At 49.5% G+C, this 22,604-nt stretch overlaps 1 protein-coding gene across 1 annotated transcript; it reads right to left on the bottom strand.

The window, feature by feature from the left end:
* Positions 1-8,961: 8,961 nt before the first annotated feature.
* On the bottom strand, positions 8,962-22,402 carry IGF2 (insulin like growth factor 2; the record flags this gene model as incomplete). Its single annotated transcript, XM_079537393.1, has 4 exons — positions 8,962-9,204; positions 9,914-10,080; positions 16,524-16,686; positions 22,301-22,402. The coding sequence occupies 4 exons, from the start codon at positions 22,400-22,402 to the stop codon at positions 8,962-8,964; spliced, it is 675 nt and encodes a 224-aa protein (XP_079393519.1).
* Positions 22,403-22,604: the final 202 nt, after the last annotated feature.

Below are 22,604 nucleotides of genomic sequence, written 5' to 3'. Positions count from 1 at the left end.
ATCCCTTGGTAAGAGACCCATAGCTCTTCTACCTGTTGTACTAAGGGCTATCTCCCTTTGTTGGATTTTTAGCTTGAGTCCTTCTAGCTTTAATAATGCTGCCCATTTTTGCACAGGAAGAATCAGCACAACCTGTTTGATCCTGCTCCATACCTCACAAGCCCAGAGGCCTCTCTCATGTACCTCCCAGTCATTTCTTCTGTACCTTGAAGATACCTGTTCTACTTGGTAAGAAACTGAGCTGCAGGGCAGATCTTGTGAAGGACTTGTGCTATTTTTGTCTATGGCCTTACCCTCAGACGCCAGTGTGTCTTGTTGCATCCTGTAGTCATGAATGAAAGCCTCCAGCTTGCTTAGAGCCCGAGTTCCAGCTCTAATGCTGCAAGCATCATGCTTTGACAGAGTTATGGGGATATAAATAATAGCCTGCACTCCAGTCTCAGGGAGGAACTGTTCCTAACCATGCCGTACTCGCACAAGCCATTCCTGGAAGCCTCTTCGCTTTCCCATCTTCCCTTGCACCTCCCTAACTTAGCTACTAACCCATACTCCGAGCTCCATTTCCAGGGTCTTGTGAGGTTATTCATGTCTACAACCTGCTTTTTGTAGGCAAACTTGTGAAGGCTTTGGCTGCAGCCAGTACCTTATCCCTTTTTTCTCATTGTGTTGGCATGTAAGCCCCTTGCAAGTGCCCAGAGAAACCAGGAACTTGACACCTGCCTAAGACTTGCTGAGTACCCATTGGAAGCATGGCGTGCTCACTTCTGGCTGTGTGTCACTGTGACCTCCTAGCACGCCATCCAAAATAACCTTGTGCATGTAACCAGGAATAGAAAGAAAGGAAGGATGCATTTTATGTAAATGTAGTCAGAAAGTCTGCAAGACAAATTGCTTGAAGTGGTTTGAAAGATAAAGAAAAATGACTCATTTCCAGAAGGAACTATTTCTGCTGGGCTGAGAGGAGTATTGTGCCTTAGACAGGTATGTGGTTGCCATTACAAAAGGTGAATTTTTCTTGCCATGTGGGTGGACTGGAGGTTGACTGGTTCAATATAGTGTCCAATGGGCATGCAGGTGAGGTATGCTTTCTAACACTGACAGAACTCTGCAGCTGGAGAATTTATCAGTTTGCCAGCAGTGTGGTTTTACACACAGCTTTTGCAATAAGTGCCACTGTGTTCTCAATAGAACATGAACCTATGAGGCACATGTTCCCAGGCAAGCAGACTGGCAGCCCAACTAATTTTGAGTAACAGTATATTTAATTAAATGGTCTTTTTGTCATGAAGCCAATGGGCAGCTGTGCAGAGGATGGAGTGACAGTGGCCAGCCCAGGCAGCCTTGTCCCAGCGAGCACCAGCAGAAATTTCCTGTACCCCTGGGCCATCAGCTCCTCCAATGCTGATTGTTCACTGATGTTTGCCAACACTTCCCCACAAATGCAGCTATTTGTGCCCTTATGCAGCAGGCAGAAAGCAGTCACTCACTCTTCCCCTAACCTCCTGCAGACAATTTCATTGAGCTAATCTATGGCTGTTGACAATATCAGGTTACCCAGGCTCCAACCAAAAGCAGGTTGTGGCCCATTTCTGAGAGAGACCAGCTATCGTTCATCACAGCTTTCATTACAGCACTCCTGGCTTTTCCAAAGCCCTCCTCCCTTCTCCATCCATGGAGGACAGGAATGCAGTTTCACCCGGAAACCACCTTTCCCTTTTAAGTGAGTGCATTTCTGAGAGGCTTTGGTATTTCCCATCTCTTGATACCACATTTTTTCCACTGAATCCGCAAGCAGTGCCAGGAGCTTCAGCGAGTGCCTAAATCCATCAGCACACCAGGAAGCACAGGAAGCCAAACACCGAAGCTTCCCATCCCGTGTGCAGCCGAGGGGTCAGAGCCGCTCTGCCCTGCGGCGCGACGACCCATTACCGTCCTCCCCTCGTTGCCAGGACAGGAAGGTGCTCTCAGCCCGGCTCCGGCGCCCCAAGCCCTCCCCGGGCCACCTCTTCCTCTGAAGGCATGCCGCAGATGCCGGGGCTGGTGGCCGGGTGGCACAAAGCCTGCATTGTCCGCGCTCACTGCCCAGAGAGGCGATCTAATTGTCTTCCCCTGCTCACAGCAACAATTTGCTGGCAGCGAGGCTTGTGTCATTATATAACTGGAGATAGCCTGACTTGTAAACAGATCTCCAGAGCATGTCTGTCTTGCCTTATTTTGGATAAACAAGAAGTTCCAGGCTGGCTGATGATACCTTGGTGCTGTTTGCGAGGGCACAAAAAGCAGTGGCAGGGGTGAGCAAAGACTTTGTGGGGGCAGTTTCTCAGGGCATCACCTTCTTGTTCACATTGATAAGAAGTCAGTCGGGCAATTCCGGGAAGCCCGTGAGATTTTGTGGCTCCTTTAGTACTGTTCGATATCTGTGCTTGTATTTGTGAGTTTTCCTTTTCCCTCTTCCTATTTCCTAGCACTATTCTATGCTACCTGGGAAGGGCAAAAGCTGTCCTCCTCTATTCCCATCCATGAGGGAACAATTCCATGCATGACTTCTAAGCCAGTGAGGGACTGCCTATCACAGAGGATGATGTTCAGTCTGCTTCCTCCTCTCTTCTGGAGACAAACCCTGCCAGAGAAACCAAAACCTGTACCCTATTGGCTAAACTTTCACCTAAGCAAAGGGAGAGATACCCAAAGATGTCTTCTGCCAGTGCTCATTAGAACTGAAGCCAAAGTCACCACATTGTGATAGTCATCATTTACAGGTATGTATCGTGTGGTATTTATTGGTATGGATTGATGTTTGGACAAGGTGATCTTATGGTCTTTCCAACCTTATTCTATGATCTGTGCTGCTCACACCCCTAGGGATGCTCTGCTCCTGAGTTTGTAGAGAAGAAAGTACTCTCCCTTTTTGGCTTTCACCTTTTATGCTTGAGCACATGATTATATCAACAGATGCGGATTCTAGTCTGGAAAGCTGCTTGCCACTGACTGCAGGGGACAACTTAATCTTCATGTTGACTTTATTGCTGGGTTTCCTAGATGGCTGTTTTGCTGCCTGAGCCTGAAGTAGCAAGGGAGAAAGGGGAGTCAAAAGGAGAAATGAAGTCCCTTGGCTGGAATTTCAATCCTCTCTGATTTTTCTTTACAAAGACTGAACAGGCTTAGAGAAAAGGGCTGCTCAAGACTTGTCAGAGCCTTCCTGAAGGCAAGTGTCTGCAGTGCTACCCTTCCTGGAGGACTAAATCTGAATATCCCAGCATCAAAAACAGGCTATTTACCTCTTTAAGGACATCCCCTTGCTGCACCTTTCCTCTGCTCTCAATATCAAGTTTGCCTTTTTTTCTCTCTCTCTTCTCTTTGCTTTTCCTGGGTGTCTGAAGCTCTGGACACTGTGTCACTCCCACAGAAAGAGGGTAGAAAAATACTGTAAGGTTGCAGCTCTGTTGTAGCTTGGCAGCTGCTGGCTCTGCGCGTCCATCTTCCTCCGCTACTCTCTCCCCCACTGTTAGATTCAATTTCATAAATAAATACCCCACGTATTGACGTCATTATAGGCCTTGAGAAATAATACTCCTGCCGCTTTCTTTGCTAAGCATGGGGAACAGAGGAGAGAGGGAGGAGGAACAGAAGCAACAACATCTTGGAAGATGAAGACTTAATATTCTCCTAATCGCCTCCCTCCCTTTGTGGCTATGGCCCAGCTGTGAAGAATACAAAGATTACCATTATCAGCGTGCCCTTGTGGCTTGAGAAAGGATAATCGAGTATCAAAAATTCCTATTTCAGACTATTTTTTTTAGGAGAGAGGATGATGGGGACGTACTCTGGAAGGGTACCCTCAACGGTCCCTCTGCTCCTGTCATGAAATTAAGAAATTTGTATCCAAAATGAGCTCACAGTTCATGTTTCTGTGTCTTAAGACACCAGTGATGTTTCCAGCCATGTCTCATTGAAAATCTCTTTCCCTCGCTTCATTACTGGAGGTCAAGAAGTTGCTTCTTAGACTAAGTTGTGACAAGTCAAAGCCAAGACCACTGACTTTGTGCCTTTTTTTTCTCAGTTCTAACATTCCACTGAGGTACTCCTCAAAACTGTGAAATAATTTGCATTTTTATTAGTTTATTTTGCTAGAAGAATGAAAGATTCCCTTCTCTGTGTCCTTACTCTTTGCCAAGCAAGAGCCTAGCAGGTTAGAAACCTCAGCTTTCAGATCAGTGTTGGCAGATACCAGGAGAAGGAAGGGAAAGAGGATCTCGCAGGGCGCTCTGCAAAAGCTGGCATGATTTGGGATGCATGCAGCTGGGAGTGCAGCAACAAAGAGGGGACAGAAAAGACACCAGATGTGAAAGTTTCTTATAGCTGATTTGCTTTATTGATAATGTATTACAAGTGGGAAGTACAATAGGTGCACAACCTGGGAAGTGTGCATCTTGTCTATTGCTGGGTGCAGACAAGTGACATTGGTGATGAATCAGTGCCTTTCCCAGGCTTCCCCACAGACATATAAAACATCAGTGGACAATAGTATATATTGAAAAAAAACAAAAAACAAACAAACAAAAAAAAAAACAAAACCAAAACTTAAAAAAAAAAAAAACATCAGCAAGAAGAACAAATACAGTTCTTCCCTTCGCTTAGTGCAGCTAGGTACATCACCAAAAAAAATATGAGTTTTTCAGAGCAGAAGGATGAAATGGATGTAGCTATGAGGGAACAAGGAAGTAAAGGAATCAGTCTGTAGGTTTAGTCTATCCTGACGGCATTGGCACTACTCATTGAACACTAAGAGAACAGCCCAGCTGCTTTCTGGATTTATAAATGAAAACTGATCTCTGAAATACCATAGAAGAATGGAAAAAGAAAAAAAAGTATATGATTAGTATCCCTCCCCCTCCCCTCCCCACCAAGTCTCTCCATACCCAGAATAAGTCAAGACAGTGCCTTGTACACCTTGCAAAGGCTGTGGCCACCTCCCTGCAGCAGGCTGCACACTCCTTCCTTTCCTCTGTCCCAGTGGGAATCTCATGGGACAAATGCTCTCTGAGGTGATGCTTTGTGCAAAAGTCTCTTGCCCTTTGCCTTCTGCAGAGCTCAACAATAGCGCTGAGACCGAGGGAGTGATTTTTCATGGGGCACCAAACACCACGACAGATTTCTCTGCTGGTGTAGTTCTTTGCTTCTCTATCCCCGTGTACATCAGAAGGGCACAGGAAGTCACTGGATCAGACAGACTGGAGGTTTTTGGGTGTCCAAACCCACTGTAAGCTGTGGAAATCCTCTCCAGGGTTTTCCAAGCTGTGCCTTGGAATTCATCTATTCATCTATTAACCTGTGATGGAGATTTGCAGGCAACAGAAGTAACTTGAGGACCCACAGAAGAAGCAAAGGTTCTGTCTCAGCCAGTCTCACCCACTCAAGGGGCCTCACTGGACAAGAGCAGGCTCAGAGCTTCTTGGGGCTGCTTGGATCTACCCTTGCAAGCCAGTGTGCTCTTTGCTGAGCCAGAGGGCACATTTTAAACAATTTCCCAGTTTTCCAAAAAATGACCCCAGATTTATCGCTCTGCTTTGGCCGTATGTCAGTTGAGATGGAAAAGAGCCACTTTCTGATGTGCAGCGGCAGATGTACTCCCACTCTTTGCCAGTATCCCTGGCCTCACTAGCCAGACCTCAACCTGTTTCTGTGTATTTGTTCCAGCGACGCAAGCACCACAAGCACCAGGATGCAAAGTTGTCAAGGTTGTTGGTATCCCAGGAAGTAAGAGAGCTCAGTGCATTGCAAGTGCCAAAGTCCCTATATATTTTATTTTGCATAACAGAGGGGATTTTTTGTGCTTTGCCCAAATCTGAGGACACTTCCAGCAGCATCAACACAGTGTTTGGAAATGGCATTGGCATCCTTATTGAGCTCCCAGCCCCAGTTGTTTGCTTGCTGTGGAAGCAGGCAAGAGATGTGGCTGAAGTTTCACCTGTTTTTAAGTCATCTCTGAATGTCCCCCATGACCACGATTTATCGATTTATGCAGGAGGGGAAAAAAAAAAAAAAAAAAAAAAAAAAAGCAGAAAGGTAACAAACATGCCAAACAAAACTTCCAGCAGCAACTACCAAAAGCTACAATTAAATCAGTCCTCAGCCCACAAAAGGACACCCGTTCCTGCAAACAAAACTACAAAGGTCAATGAGAGGTGGTGGGGTGGGGACAGGAACAGACCCAAACTTTCTACCTGCAATGAGACCTGCAATGAATTGGAAAGAACTTGAGATTAAGGTCTCTTGTTTGGTGTGGCCTTCTTCCACCCAACTCCAACCCCAAGAATAAAAATAAACCAAAACTAGAAGAAAAAGTCAGGCTTTTGTATTCTGGATGGATATTTATTTGCTTAACAGGTTTTCTTTTTTTTTTTTTTTTTTTTTTTTTTTCATTTTTCTTTTTTTTGGTACAAAGCATCCAGGAAAGCTTTTACTTCTCTTTTTAAAAAATAAAAACTAGGTTTCTTTTAAAAAAAGACACATGGAAAGGAAGAAAAAAAAAAATCAATTATTTTCAATTGCTGTTTTTGTTCTGCCTTCCCACCCCACCCTCTTCCCTTTCCCCTCTCCCCCCCTTTAATTTGGACCAATTTTCATTCTTTTCCATATATATTTAATAAAATAAATAAAGGATTTTCTTTGTTGTGTATTGCAGTGCCATTTCTTTTTTAAACAAAGGCTTCATGGCTCAACATTGCAAGGTAATAACAAACAAAATGATTATACATTAAAATCCTCCCTCTCTTGAGACTCCCCTAGCCCTCCCCTCAAAACCACGAAATAGAATACAATTCAAGTAGTCTTTTTTTTTTTGTTTGTTTTAAATGTATGGATATATAAGACAAAGCAAGTACAGAACTGGTTAACAGAGTGTCCCCGTTTTATTAGCAAGTGAGAGTATATCATAGGGAGATGTAATTGATTCCCCCCTTTTTATGGTTCCTAGACAGATAATATATATTATTTTAAAAACCAACCTATTTTACAGCCCTCTGCCCACCTCTCCAACCCATCTGCTCATTGAGTCCCGAGTCTCAAGTGAGAGACTTGCCTTTTCCCTGCCTGGGAACCTAACCCAGCCATCAGGCAGAAAGAGGCCACCACACTGATGGAGGTCACCAGGTTGACAAAGGCCACCGCGATGACAGAAGCCATCCATGTTGATGGAGACCATCCACGTTGATGGTGGCTGTCCATGCTGATGGAGGTCATCCATCATCCTGACTGAGGCCATCACAGCGATGGAGGAAAGCATGTTGATGGAAGCCACTATGTTGACTGAGACCGTCCATCATGCTGACCACGGCCATCACATTGGTTGAGGCCACCATGCTGATGAAGGTCACCATGCTGACTGAGGCCATCGCATTGGTGGAGGCCACTACGCCGGGGGGGACGCTTGCCCCATGTGGGGAGGGTCCCCATCATTCCCAAGGGCCATCTTCCACAGCCTTGGGCATGGGGCAAGGGGAGGAGGGCAGGGGGTTCTGCAAGAAGAACGCAAGGGGCAAGAGAAGGAAAAGGAGACAGAGGGACACGGGGCTGGCATTTCCGCACAGCAAGCAAGCCGTCAGGGTTGAGAGGATGGAGAAGCTGATCTTCACCAGGATCCACACAGAAGCAGGGCCTGGAGTTGTAACCGGCAATACCTTCACCATTCAGAATAGTTTGTATCTAGAACAGTTCCCTTTTAGTCTAAATCGTTGTTTTTTTCTTTAAAAAAAAAAAAAGAAAGAAAAAAAAAAGAACGCGTGTAGATGTATTTCTGTGTGTGCGTGCATCTGTGTACATGAGTGACAGCCAACTAGCTCATATGGTCATGACCAAGCTATATTTCAGAAGAGAAAAGAAACACATTTATCACACTTTTCCTAAAACGAAAAGCTAAAATTTCAAGTTCAGTATTCGCTATCTTGTTCTTCCCTCCCCACCCTCCCTTGCTATTTCTGGGTTTTTTCCCTTCCAACTTACTTTAGCACCATAACACATTTTAAACATTACAATCCCTCTTCAGATACTACACAAAATGTCCCATAAAAATAGTGCTTTTTTGCCAAAAAAGTTATATAATATATTATATATATAAATCAACTAAATCCGTGGCAAATGTGCAATGCAGACGCCTCCTCCATTTAAAGTGAGCATCAGCTCACTTTTTTTTTTTTTTTTCCCCTTTCCTTTTTCTTCTCTCTCTTTCTCTCTCTCTCTCCTCTTCCTCTCTTTCTCCCGTCAGCGATGGTTTCAAAAAGGTGCAAGTCGATTTGGAATCTTGTAATTAAGCACACACACAAAAAATGCAGATGGGACTCCTCGGAACTTCGTCTCAGTTACATTTTCTTTTTAAAGGTGCAAAAAAAAGTTATAAAAATAAGAAAAGTTACCAACAAAAAAAGAAAGAAAAAAAAAAAAAGTTGGATGGGAATGAGGCAAAAAAGTTACATCCCTCAACATCTCTCCCCATTTGTTTTTGCTTTTCACTTTATTGTCAAGAAAGACATGGAATGGACTTTTCTTCTTGAGAAAAATAAAATAAAATTTAAAAGAAAAGTTAACTTCATATCCTTTTTCCCTCTTGCTCGTTCTTTTGTCTTCTAGTGTTGGCACTGGGGATGTCACACAGCGCCCGGCAGCAAAAAGTTCAAGTGCCCAACTGTCCCTTCGTAAGTACAAGGCTTGAAAAATACTGGGTGCGCGAGGGAAACGAAACAGGCCTGGGAAACGAAACAACCCTCCCCCCCACCCCAAAAGGAGGACGCTGCACACGGCCGCTGCCATCCCCTCCTTGCTTGTGTCAGTTGTTTGGTTGGGGCCGGAGCGGCGTGATGGTGCCTGCCGCCCCGCTCCTCGGCTTGGGGACGGAGGGGCTCAGGGGGGGCCGAGTCTCGCCAGTCTCTCCCCGGGAGATCGCAAATCCAGCCGGCCGGTCACAGTTCATTCCTGGGGGCCGGTCGCTTCAGGGGATGCCCGCGGTGCCGGAGGCCGCTGGCTGGGCAAGGAGATGAGGGGACGATGCATCGCCCTGGCTTCCTCAGCTGCTTGCAGCCCCTCTGCCTGCCACCGGTACCGGCGGGCACGCAGGATGCCAGGCACCTCCCGCTGCAGCCGCTGCGAGCTCTTCTTCTGCCACACGTTGTACTTGGAGTACTTGGCGTGAGATGGCTTCTGGAAGCTCTCCTGGGGAAGGGAGAACAACGCAGTGTCAACACAAGGTGGGTTACCTTCCCTGGGGTAACCTCTACCCATGGTCACCCGTGTTACAGGTTCTATTGGGTCCCCAGCACAAGGAGGATGTGGACAGAGGAGGGCCACAAGAATTATTAGCAAGCTGGAACACCTCTCCCATGAGGAAAGGTGGGGAGAGTTGGGGTTGTTGAGCCTGGAAAAGGTCCCAGGGAGACCTTGCTGCAGCTGGAGAGAAACTTTTTATTGGGACCTGTTGGGATATGCCAAGGGGCAATGATTTTAAGCTGAAGGAAACTGCATATAAGGAGGAAGTTTTCCACAACAAGGTGGCAAGATGCTGGGAAAGGCTGTCCAGAAGAGCTGTGGGTGCCCACTCTCTGAAGGCATTCGAGACCAGACTGGATGGGCCTTTGGGCAATCTGATCTAAGAGTGGGATGTGTCCCTGCCCATGGCAGGAATGGACTAGATAATCACTAGGGGGCTCTTCCAACCCAAACCGTTCTATGAGTCAATGGTTAGAAGTTTGTTTTCTGCAATTTCTTTGACTCCTCAACAGCTATAAACACTTCAAGGCTCTGCATGCTGCCTTGGCTGCAGAAGCAGCAGATCGTAGAGCCAGCAGCAGTCCTCCCCTACTGATGGCCTCCCTTTTCTCCTCTTTCTTGCTTCAGGGAGCTAGCAGCCCGAGTGCAGCCTTACCTTGTTGAGGGCTGGGAGGCCCGCAAGGGAGGTGGCGGAGAGGTCACGCTCTGACTTGACGGACTTGGCACAGTAGGTTTCCAGCAGAGCCAGGTCGCAGCTCCGAAAGCAGCACTCCTCCACGATACCACGGTTGATCCTCCTGTTATTTCGTCCCACTGGTCTACCTGTAGGGGTAAAGGCCTGAGCGTTAGCCATCAATGTAGACCATAGCTTCGTCACCTTTCACCTGTTGCCTGTTGCCTTGACGGCATCTCTCCTGCAGTGACCACAGACTGCAGGGTCCCAGGCTGGCACCTCCACAGCCTCATGATCACTGTATTTCAAAACCAGCAGCACTTCTCCCAAAACACTCATCTTCTTTGACATATGCCCACAAAAAGCCTGAGTTTCCCATGATGGCCTTCCTAGACAAACACTCTCAATGCTGACAGGGCTCCCAGTGTGCGCACAACACTAATTGAAGGCACTTTCTATTGCTGTAATTTATTCCCTTCCTATTGCTCCTTAGCAAGCCCAGCGCGGACAGCAGTCCGGATGCAGACGCCGCACCGATTACCACAAATGTCTGCGATGTTGATCCTGGCAAGAGAGTTTTATTAGAAAGAAGCAGCGCGGCGCTGAGGCTGCCAACCTCCCTCTGCCGTGTTGACGCTTGGGCAGGTGAAGCGAACCAACACGGCTAAATTTTACCAGATGGGACAGCTCGTAGACAGCTGCAGAAAGAATACAGGCCTGTGACGGCACGCCAAGAATAGCTATTAAACTTAATCTTTTAATAAGGGTTCCTCTCCTGTTTCTTCCTGCAGAAGGATGCAAAAACCAGTGTCCAGTACAGCAACAATGAAGCACATCTCACGTCAGTATTTAAGTACAGAGAAAACACTCCAGAAGGCTGGCTCAGATCAGCTTCATTTTGTTCCTTTCCCTCTTGAAAGAAAATCAATGGGTAAATTTGGATTTTGGGGGCAAAACAAATGTTCTGGGGAAAAGTGACTTCCAAAATGTATAATGGTCCCAAACTAAATGGTTTTCTCTGGGCTTTCATACACAGGGCCAAGGCAAGGGGCTGAAGTGGAGGGGACCAGTGCCTACACTGGAGTAGAGGCCAGGATCAGCGGGGCTGAAAAAGAGACCCAGTACCACAGCCCAGCTGAGGGAATGCTGCTTTGGCCCTGTGTACAACCCATGATCCCTCCATGTGTTCCAGATGAAGGCACTCAAGATTTTAAGGCTTTGGCTTGCAAGGTGTTGACTGATTTCCTCATGGGGAACTCCATCCGGATGGCCACCCAAAGTGCCCCAGGACAAGATGCAAAGCCAAAACATTTTCTGCATGTGCAATGCAGCCTGGTGCAATGCAATGCAGCCCCGTGTGTGCAATGCAGGCACACATGTACAGTGCAGCCTTATGTGTATAACACCAGCATGCAAAACACACTGTGACCTTCCTTCAACACATTTTGCAAAAGCAAAGCCCCGGGCAGCACAGCACCTGCTATCTGTCAAACTCAGCCCTCACTCCATTTGCAGTGAGCCCTCTGCTCTGCTCTGGAGCATCACCACCGTGCACTGAGGTCACGAGAGCAAACACAGCATCGGGTGCATTGCGATGAAACAACTGACTCATACCGTGCAGCCCACCCTTGGCAGTCGTTTAAATGCTTGATTTTCCACATTCTTCCCCATTCCACTTCTTATTTTGGCAATTAACTCTCCTTTTTCCATTTTTTTTTTAAAGTCTTTATTTTTACTTCTCCGGAAAACTTTCAGATGCAACTTTTAGCCAGCTACATAGCAAAGTGAAAAGGATGGTTTCATCTCAGCAAAGGCTTGGTGATAGGAGCACTGCTGGGAGCTTGTTCTTCTATCCTTAAAATGCTCATTGCCAGCAAGCATACTGGGTTGGGCCCTCCCTTCCAATGCAGTTGGGTGAGCTGAGTGTCCATTGCCATGGAAGTGATTCCAAGGCAGGCAATCTGGGTGGCAATGGCTAGCAGAGAGGGGGGAAGGTGAGACAACCTGAGGTCATGTGCATGTATTCTTCACATATGTATGCCCACAGTAGATATCACTGCAGGGGAGCTGGACTAGATGACTCTTAAGGGTCCCTTCCAACTCAAACAATTCTATGATTCTATATATATGCTGTATGTGTATGATAGATATGCATCAAAACAGATGCAACCACCCGACATCAAGGGCACTGTTTGGGTGAACCAGCCCTGGGCTATCAGCACCCCTCGTTTTGCCCACCACGCGCATGTCGCTTGCCATCCAGCATTGCCTTTGCTCTGTTGCATAAAGTCCCTACATGCCATTCCCCTTGCTGGCACTGCTGCCAGCATCCCTGCAAGGGCCTGGGGGGGCACATCTCCCATTACATAATAGTCCATACCCATCGAGCCAAATGCCAACCCCATCCTCTATGGGAACACTGCTGCAGAGGAAAAAAACAGGCAAACATAACAAACAGGGATTTAGCATCAGAAAGCACCTGGAGATAATAACCCAGGGGAAAAGATGCCAGGACATTTCTAGTTAACAGTGATATTGCTGCTGACCTGGATTGGGGAAAGGGTTTTGTTCCGTAGCACAATTTACGCACAGACTAAAGGTTGAATTCCTTGGCTTTCATCCACCAGCAGCATCTCACTTGAACATCATTGCCAAAGCCAGAACATGGTAAAGCAGGGGGTGAAGCATTTCTCCTCCTCCGCTCCCCATCCACTTCCCATTTCTGCAATTACTGCCTTCCCCTAAGGCATCATGCTTCCTCCTGGCCTTCCCAGGGGGCTTAGGAAGCAGATGTGTTCCTTGAAAAACTGTGCTCCACCAAAAACCTCTGCCTGCTGGTGCCCTTTGGCATCACGCTGTCCTGATGGATGCACCGAGCATCCTGGTGGGAACTGGTGAGCGCTCCAATAGTGGTGGTCAAGCATCCTGACGGGACTTGCTGAGCATCCCAGCAGTGCTCCTGGGACACCCCAGGGGTGGGGGCACCCAGTGGGATGGGAGGGTCCCTTCCCTGGATTGTGGCACCGAGGCATGTCCCCACCTTCGGCTCCCCTCTCCTCCGGTCCGTCAGGCGGCAAGCCGAGTGGAAGGGGACTTTGGGTGCAAACAGTCCCCACACCCCCGGCGCAGGAATGTCGGGAGCAACAAGGGGGCCTTTGTGCAGTGCCGTCCCCGTCCCAGTGCCCCCAGCCTGTCCCTCCCCTAGCCCCGGCACTGCGCTTTCCCCCCTGCTTTTTCCTAGTATTATTCGCAGGAGCGGCGGCACGCAAGAATGTGCCCCGTCAGCACAAGCGGCCGCAAAGAGCTAAATTCTTATCAGCTGTTGGAAAGGAGGAAACAGGAGCTGTTGTTTACAGAGAAGTCGGACGCCTCTCCCCCCACAGCCCCTTCTCCCTTCCCTGCCGATGGTGCATGACAACAAATTTGCCGCTGGGACTTCCTCTTGCCCTTTTTTTTTTTTTCCTATTTCTTTTTTTCCATGCTCAGCATCCATCCCCACGGCCCTGCCATAGGACGGCATCACCTTGCCGGCACCTGCAAGCCTTGAGTCATCCATGGAGATTGCTGCAGAAAAGGGAGAGCAATGCAGTGCCTGCAGCTGGGGGCTTCAGCCTCCTTGGAGCTGTTCTTTTGCAGCCCCAGTGCTTGGTGGTATCACTGCTGTGGGTCTCAGGTGCAACCGGGGATGTGGCAAGGGCTTGCCGTGGGACCAGCAGCACTCATCCCCAAGGGTGTGCCATGCAAATTGTTGTCTCTTTCACAAACAAGTCATGTAAAACAGCTGCCTCAAGACTTAAAGGAGGCCTAAGTAGTAAAAGCCCTACAGTGGGATGCCAGTGGTGCTGAAACGCCCCCATTATAGGATTTTGTAGGCAGCTTCAACATCCCGAGCCCCAAGCATCAGCTCTCATGGTATTTCCAAGGGAACCTGGTAGCTGGGTTCATGCTCTGTGCCAATGGATGGACAGGCATCTCCATCATCAGGGCGCATCCTCCTCAGTCTGCACTGTGTATTTCCCCACCCTGGAATACCAGGGGTGTGAAACACTGCAGACACACTGCATCCAGATGCAAACTGCTGCATCTTGGAATAGTGAAGCTACACCTTAACTTAAATTACTGCAGCAGCAGAAAACCAGTGGCAGATTTTCATGCCATTTCCATTTTTTCTCAGGATTACCAGGCAGCCCATTCCAGCATGCAGAGCCACCTGTACTTGTGAGACAAGGCCACCAAAGTCATCTACCTCAGGTATGAAACACACTGCTGGCACAGGTTTGTCCTCAGGTTGCAGTTGTCATCCCAGTAGCAGATGGACAATTGGTCAGATGGACAATCCCAGCCTCAGTGTTAAAGACATAAACCAGGACTGTGAAACATAAACATGCCCTACAGAATCATAGGACTGTAGGGGTTGGAAGGGACCCCCAGAGATAAGAGTCTGTGCAGTGGAAATAACATTTGCCACGAGAAGTCAAGAGTGAAGATTAATATGGGCAGAAGAACTAATGCCTTCACTGGAACAACTGATGGAGCTAGAGGGATGAAAGAGGGGAACTGGGGATGACCAAGACCTTCATCGAATAGAACCAGTGACAAATGTACATTCACTGCAACCTCAACAGGTGCTGAAGAGATGGAAATATGGGACTGGTAGGTTTTCCTTCATCCCCCAGGGGTTGAACTCTCCAGAAACATTCAACAAGAAGGAAGGAGACAGGTGAAAAAAGAAGAGCAAGAATCCCCTTTTGAGCACCAGACTGGTCACTTGGCACAAAGCTACATTTCTGCCTTCAAAAGTGTTTTTATTTTGGACTGAGAAGATGGGTTATTCGAGGTGAAAGGAGGTCAGTTTGCCTGTAAAACAAAAGCCCCATTCCCTTTCATCCCCAGAGAGGGGGAGGAAAGAAGAGAAGCAAGCGGAGGGAGGTGGATGCTCCTCTACAGAGAGAGAAAGAGGTGTGAGACTGGGATGGGAGCTTGCCACAGATATGGAAGGCAAAACCCAGTCCCCTCACCCCAGTGTGGCTCAGTGGTAGGAGAAAAGGAGGAGATGAGAAGAGAAGGGCAGTCATGGTGGAAACCCCTAGCTGGGCTCAGAGAGAAAGGAACAGTGCTCCCAAAAACATTACATCACCAGAACAAAGCCATCACCCGCAGGGCCTGGCTAGAAGAAAAGCCACCTGCAATACCACCACACTTTTGAAGTAACGCAGGCTGAAGCCTGATGGTAGCTGGATACACCCTGTGCACCCTCCACAGTCTATGGACAGAGTAACTCTCAGCCAACTGCAGCCCAGCCTGGCTGGGTATAGGGTTGTAGTGGAAATGCAAAGTCATGCCTTGAACCAGTGATTGAGCACCTGGTGGGAAGGCAGGGCTAATCCAGGGGAGCTCAGGTGCACGCAATGCACCCTAATCCCAGACCTCATTTAAGGGTTGGAGTGGAGGAAGGGGATCTTACTGAAGATCCCTGTCTGCCTGAGGCCCTATGAAGGTAAGCAGATTCTTTCTTTTATTTCAGTGCCTATGGTTGTTACGTTTGAGCAAGTTCTCACTTGCTGTAGCCTGGGACCTTGCTATTCTGCTGTTACTGCTGCACTTTCCATTGCATTGCAAGGGTCTTCTCCAAAGCTTGCAGCAGCTCACTCCCTGTAAATGCTAGATTGGGAATAGAGGGAGGATGGCTCTTGGGACTGTTATATTAAAAAAAAAAAAAAAAAAAAAAAAAAAAAAAAAAAAAAAAAAACCCCAGCTCAATACATTACTCAAGAGTATATCACTGTAATGCAAGTTTCTCCAAAGCAGAGGTGAGGATGCTAAGTGCAGCTGTGCTACCTGCATTGTTTTCCCTGCTACTATGCCTTGCATACTTCCTGTAGTATATTATAGAGTTCAGTCAGCAGTGGGTTGCAGGACACAGGCTCTTGCCTCTCCTGTGCAAGGAGAATACTATACCACCAGAAGGCATCACACTTAAAGCACGCTCATCTGCTCACATATTACCGAACATCCATCACCTTACTCCTCCTCATCTACTAGTTGAGCTCTTGTGTTTTTGCACGTATGGTCCAAATCTCAAAAACACTCAAGGAAAACATGTTCCATACAACACCTCTCCAGATCCCTGAACTCTGTGGACAACAGCGACACTGCGGTTTTTGGCACTGGCTATGCTGTTTAGAAGGTCAGACATTGGTGTCATTAGCAAGTAGCCAGGAGGCCACCACCTGGGAGGGCTCAGAACCTGTGGTTATATCCAAGCAGAGCCTATCTGGGTTTAAAAACAAGCTGGAATCCCAGCTCAGCAGAAATCCTCATTATTTTGAAGACTTATCCACATCAACAGCGAATCAACTACTTATCAGCGCTGCCCAGCCACATCTGAGCATGGAACATAGGACCCAGCTTCCCCATTGGACCACCCCTCGGCTCATCACTCATCTTGCTCCTCTTCTCACTGTGCACAACACCGCCTTAAAAAGCACTGGGGTGGAGAATCCATCCTTCCCATCCCAACCCAGCTCCACCTGCATCATCTTGGCATAGCACAAGGCGGGCACTGAGCATCATGTAAGCAAGTAGAACTTACTGAAGTAGAAGCCCCTGTCCCCGCAGACGAACTGCAGCGTGTCCACCAGCTCCCCACCACAGAGGGTCTCTGCTGTGCCATATGCCGCAGCTGAATCCAACGCATAGGCCAGGAATGCCAGCAGTAGCAGCAGAATCTGCCTAGCTGCACACATCCTCTGCACCTGGGGAAAGAAGCAGGGTGTTAGATGGAAGACTGGCATGTCCTATCTGAGCGTGTGCTTCCCCAAAGCCAAAATGAATGAACTTTCTGCCTGTTTTTTGGAGAAAGCTGGCTTTTACTGGGAGAATAGTAGCCTTCTCCCTGTGCACCCAGAAGACACTGCTCAGGCAATCAAGGGGCTGATTGCACAAGCTATGTTTGCTGGTGAGGACTAGAACCAGAAAGACACACCATAGAAGCAGAGTGGTTCATGGGGGTATCAGCATGACGATGCCACCACAGCACTGCATGATGCAATATCCACATTCCGTCCCTCAGTGATGAGCATCACTGCATTAATGCAGCCAAATAACCATGGTGGCCAAGAGGACAGCAAAAAATTAAGAGGGGAATTGTGTCAAAACTGCATTCACCCATACTGGCTGCTAAAACTCAAGCAGAGCATCCCCTCTCGCTGCTGATGCTCAGCCAAGGCACTGGGTTTCACCTCCCATTTTCATCACCATAGCATCGGAGCAACTCGAGAATAATATCAGTTAATGAATATTACCTCACCCCCACGGGATGCTCAGAGATGGAGCTGAAGCCCGGGATAGATTAAATGACTCACCCAAGGTCACAGGGGAAGTCTGCAGCACAGCCAGGAAATTAGCCCACCTCTCCCAGGGCCCTGCTGTGGCCCCACCAGCAATAAAGCCACCCTTGCCACCGACCATTATGTGCACAGAGCTCCAGTAGTGTCAGAAAGAAGCCATGGTCCCAAGCCATAAGCTCTCCAAAATAGTGGAGTTGGTCATCACAGCACCACCTGCACTGCTTTAGTCGTGGCAGCATCAGCAACGCAATCCCCTCCCAAAAAGCCTGTGATTATCCCATGCTGCTTTTGTTCTTTTTTTCTTTCTCTTTTTTTTCCCTCGATTTTCACGTGCACGCGATGCCCAAGTGGGATATCAGGATGCCTAAACTGCTTTCTGCCCCCCAGCTAGTCACTGTGAGCATGTGCCTCCAGCACCTCATCTCCTCCCCTACTCCATCAGTGCCCCCGCTATGGTGAGGATCCATTGGGGTGCATCATCTGCAACAGGACTGCTTTGGCCTCAACACCCCCAAGCTCAGTCTTTTGTCAGCAGGGTGATATCTGATGCCAGGGAGACCTGATATGTTCTGCTCCTTTGCAAAACAACAACTACTGCAAAACTTGTGCTGCAGGTGCAAGCCTTGCCTGCCTCCAGCTGTTACTGGTTGTCCAAGCCTTAAATACCAACCAAGAAGTCTCCTTCTTGCTATCTATGTGGGAAGAAGCCATGAGGATAGCAATGGTCCCAGTGCTGACACCACACTGAAGGAGACCCAGCATAAGCCCTTCCTTCTCAATTCAACTTTTGGGTACTCAGTGCTGTGCCTCCACAGCCCCCTTGGGGCAGGAGTATGAAGCCCTCTGAGCCTTGCATGTGCATACATCTTCCATGGCTGTGGCTTAAGCTCTGTCCAGCATCAGGAGTCAAAGCCATTTGAGCCTTCATATTTATTGCAAAGGCTCTCTCGTGTAATGGGTAACAGAGACGATGTGATGTTGGTGTTGGTCCCCACAACACTAGAAGAGATGCTACATCCATCCAAGTTTCATCATTGCAAAATGCAGTTGAATCAGTTGTACTGACTGCCATCCCTCAGTAAGTACACAGAGGGAGGTCATGCATTGCCACACACAGTTTCAACCAGGATAGCAAATAAGGAGGCTCCTGCTTCTCCCTTTGTCCACAGTGGCAAATATGGGACCAGGAAACTGCCATGGGCATGCAGTGATGCGCCCACGCTGCACAGTGCTCTTTGTGTTTGGGGAAACCTGAGCACCTCTCTGCAGCCCTGTGACAGACAGGTCACACTGGTAGTGGCACAACTATGGGGAGGGTCCCCTTGGAGCAACACCAGTGTGATGAGAGTGAGCCTGAAGCAGGTCTGCAGCAGAGCTGCCCTCTGGCCTGAGGCGGCCTGAAGGATTTGCTGAGGATTTGCTGCACAATCAGCTGGAGAGATGATTGTGGTCCAGCTGCTGGGGAGTCAGAAGCCAAGAGGCCACAGCGTGCTCAAAAGGCCCTGCTGCCAAATCTCAGAGGAAGGCTCAGGCGTTTGTTACATTCAGGCTTGTGCTGAGCCAACCTAACCATGGTGCCTCTCTCTTGGGCAACATCTCCCAAAAAATGGATACTGAACCTCCTGTCTGACCTAATTCCTTCTTCAGTCTGGCCTTCATTACAATTTAATATGAACAGAACAACGTAGGAGGGAACTGACAGATGGCCCAGTCTGCAAAATTTGGATTTGGACAGCAAAAATAAAAAATAAAAAAATTTTGCTCTTTGTGGAGCATCTAAAATGGCAAAAAACTTTTCAGTTCAAACCCAACGGTGCCTGCAGGGAGGGCAAAAAAGCAACTTTTTGCATCACATCCTCCACTGCCCTTCCAAAAAAGCGGGCAGATTGGACATCTTTCTACTGTAGAAGATGCCCAATGCTTGTGCAAGAAGCAATGCCTGCAGTAACAGCATCTCTATCCCAGCATGCAGCTGGAGACATGGCATCCCTTGCATACTGAAATGTGTGCACAGGGCCATAAGGTTTTGCCTACAGATATGAGATGGAGCATATTGCTACTGAGAGTGGAGAGGGGCTGTGATGCAGTGTGCAGACGTCCCTCAGGGAGCAGGGCACTGACCTGAATTGGGGCACAGCTCTCTGAGGACAGGAAGTGGGGGCACACCTACTATCACCACGTCACACCAGGGCCCCCAGCTCTGCCCATGGGCATGGTGATGCACTCAAGAGCCAAAAAGCAAAGGCCAGCACAGAGAGAAAGGTGCCTTGGCAGCCAGAAAGCAGCTGGGGTGGAGGAGCTGCCCATGGTACCCAAGGGAGAAGAGCCTGTGTGCTGTGCCTCGTTCTGGAGCATCCCACATCCCTCTTGCTGCCTCAGCCACGTTGTACCTGGTGTTTCCCAAATCCTTATCCTGGAGGCTCCAGCCTGGAATAGCTTCTTTCTAAAAAAGAAAGGGTATAAACCCAGCTCGAAGGAGGCAAAACTTTTGACCGCTGAGGCAAATAAAACTCACCCAAGCTGAAGGGTTCTGCTGCTCAGCTCTAATCACTGGGATTGAAAAAATAAAAAAAAACCCACACAACTCACCATTCTTGGCACCTGGCTCGTATGACACTTATATGGCTGAGGTTGGCAATGCCGCCTCTATTTTTAGCCCTTGCTTTTTTGTCTTCACGACTTGTCCCCATCAGCAGCCCTGTGCCAGGGGTCACCTTTCCATGCCTGCGCCCCATAGCCAGCACTGCCAGAGCTGCGGAAAAACCAGCCTCCGAAAGGTGAATGGGGTATTCAGTACCATTTACTCACCCCACTGGGGAGTATTGCACAAATTTTGGTAGGCGGCCCAGAAACGTTTGATTTATGGCATGAAAAAAAGGAAATGCAATCTTGCTTAACTCTTCTATAGACAGCTGGCAGGACCCAGGGAAGGGATTTAAGTCCATTTTAGTAGCCTCACTTAACTTCTTTCTTTATTGTTCCTCTCTCCTTTCTGCCTCCACGTCAAAAACCTGGAGCGTATCAGGGAAAGTTAACAGCAAGTTAAGCTGTTAAATCAGAAATTGTGGTGACTGGAGTTTACTGGCAACTGATATTCCCACAACACGTTGAACTTGCTTTATGTCTTGGCACAGGCAGCTTAACCCTTTCGGAGTCACAATGTGGCCCCCACACGGATTTCTTCCCCCATCCCTCCCGATCCCCTCATTCTCCATCTCCCTGCCCCGACAGCCCCAGCAGCCTCAAAAAGCAGAGCCAAGCCAGAGAGGAGCGGGAGGTCAGCCCCAGGACATGGGCGGGATAGGGTGGGCCACTTCCAGCGCTCGTATGCGATTCTGGATCCGCACCAGCGCCTCGGTCCCTCTAAAAATAAGACCTCACCTGCTGCGTTTGCTTTATTTAAAACAAGAAAAGATGTACAGAAGTGCTTTTCCTTGCAAGGCCAGCTCCAAAGCCTATAGAAATCAATGGAAAGCCACGCACCGACACCTCCGAGCCTCTCGGTCAAAGCGGCAGCCCCGCGGGCAGGCTGCAAAAAGGATCACCTGTCAGAAAGGGCCCCGGGACACACACGCAGCCGCCTTCGGGCTCTCCAATTTCATGCGGCGGTGGGAGGGACCCACGGTGTCAAATCTTTTATCCCTTAATGAATTTTCACAGGAGCCGGGATAGCCCCTTTGAAAGGCTGAGTGAACTTGTGTGGGTGTCGACACCGCCAAGCGAGATTTACAGCTCTGACCCATTCACCCCCACCGAAATTGTCAAGTTGGGTCCAAAACAGTTCAGCAGAGCTCAAATCAGAAGTGTCACTCAGTTTTATTCCTCCAGATGTCCTTAGCACAAAGTCACCCCTACAAAACCCATGACCCAGGCTCCTCAGCTCTGCTGTAAATCACGCCAGGAGGAGGAGGAACCAACCCAACACGCTGAGCCCTGCGGAGCGAAAGAAGAAACCGCACACGCACACCCGCACACGCAACCTGACAACAAATAAAAACAAAGAAAGCCAGGCCTGGGCCTCCCAAGCTGAGCCCAGCATCAGGGAGAGATTGCGGGTTTCCCATGGGAGGGTGGAAGGCAGCGCTGCTCTCCAGGTGCCAGCCCCGACCTGACTGTCACAGCACACCGTGGCCACATCTGCTGGTACGGTTGTGCGGAATCTCTGTTTCCTCATGTGCCCCAATTCCCCGCTGCTCAGCGGAGTGCTAAAACCCTTCCAAGTTGCTCTCTTAAAACAATTACTGTAGGGAAAAGCAACTGGGAGGAAAGAAAAAAAAAAATAATAATAAAAAAATCACACAAAGTCGAGGGCTCCATGCCAACCATTAACTCTCACTCCATTTTGGCTTCGCTCTCTTGTTTTTCCTCTCCGTATTTTTATCCCTCCGAGACCGAACGCGCCGCGCTGTTTTTCGGAAGACTTTAACGATCCCCCCCGCTCTCGGAGCCGCGGAACGGCCCGTCCCTTCCCCGCGCCGCGCCGCCCCGTCTCCCCGCTTCCAAAATCGCGCCGCGCAGCGCCGGGGGGCCGCGCAGCGCCGCGACCTCGCATAGCCCCGGCCCCGCGGCCAGCCCGGCCCACGCACGATCGCGGCTGCCCGCACACGCGCGCTGCTGCCGGCCGCCCCCCACGCGGGACCGCCCCGCGCCGCCCCCCGCGCGCAAAGGGGCGCGCAAAGGACGCGCAGCGCTCCCGCCGCCGTCGTCCCCCCGCCAGGTGCGCGGCGTCCGCGGACCCGCGTTCAAAACAACCGAAGCGTCGGGGAGGACGCGGGCAGGGGCACCCCCGGGGCCGCCCCGCACCCCCGCGGCGCGGCTCGCGAGTCGGCGGCGGGCAGCGCGGCGCGGGCCGGCTCTCGGGGTCCCTCTAGCGACACGCGTGGGGACGGCGGAGCCGGCGCGGCTCGGATCGGCTCGGCATGGCACGGCACCGGCATCGCGGCACCGGCACCGCGCGGCGCTGCCCGGTTCGGCGCGGCGCTGCCCGGCGCGGCTCGGCACGGCTCGGCGCGGCGCTTACCTTGGCGCTGCCGCTGCCGCTCTCAACTTCTGTCGGCGGCGGGCCGGGGAGGAAGGCAGGCTGCCGGCAGCGCTCATCCGTGTGTGCCCCGGCGCTTGCCATGCTGCTGTCCGGCCCTGGCAGCGATCGCGGCTCTGGCTCGCCTTCCCCGCGCCCTGGCTCGCTCTCCTCGCTTTGCCTTTTGGTATGTCAAGTCCCTGCTTGATTTGGTCTGGAGGATGTTATTTTGTTACGATCAGGTATTTTGTTATTCTAGAGAGCAGGCGAGCGCTTTCCTTTTCTTTCTCCTTTTCTTTCTTTCTCC

The sequence above is a fragment of the Tetrao urogallus genome (genome assembly GCF_951394365.1).
Source record: "Tetrao urogallus genome assembly, chromosome: 6".
In the NCBI taxonomy this organism is placed as follows: Eukaryota; Metazoa; Chordata; class Aves; order Galliformes; family Phasianidae; genus Tetrao; species Tetrao urogallus.
The sequence above is the reverse complement of the archived record's forward strand: the minus strand, read 5'-3'. Positions and strand labels throughout refer to the sequence as shown.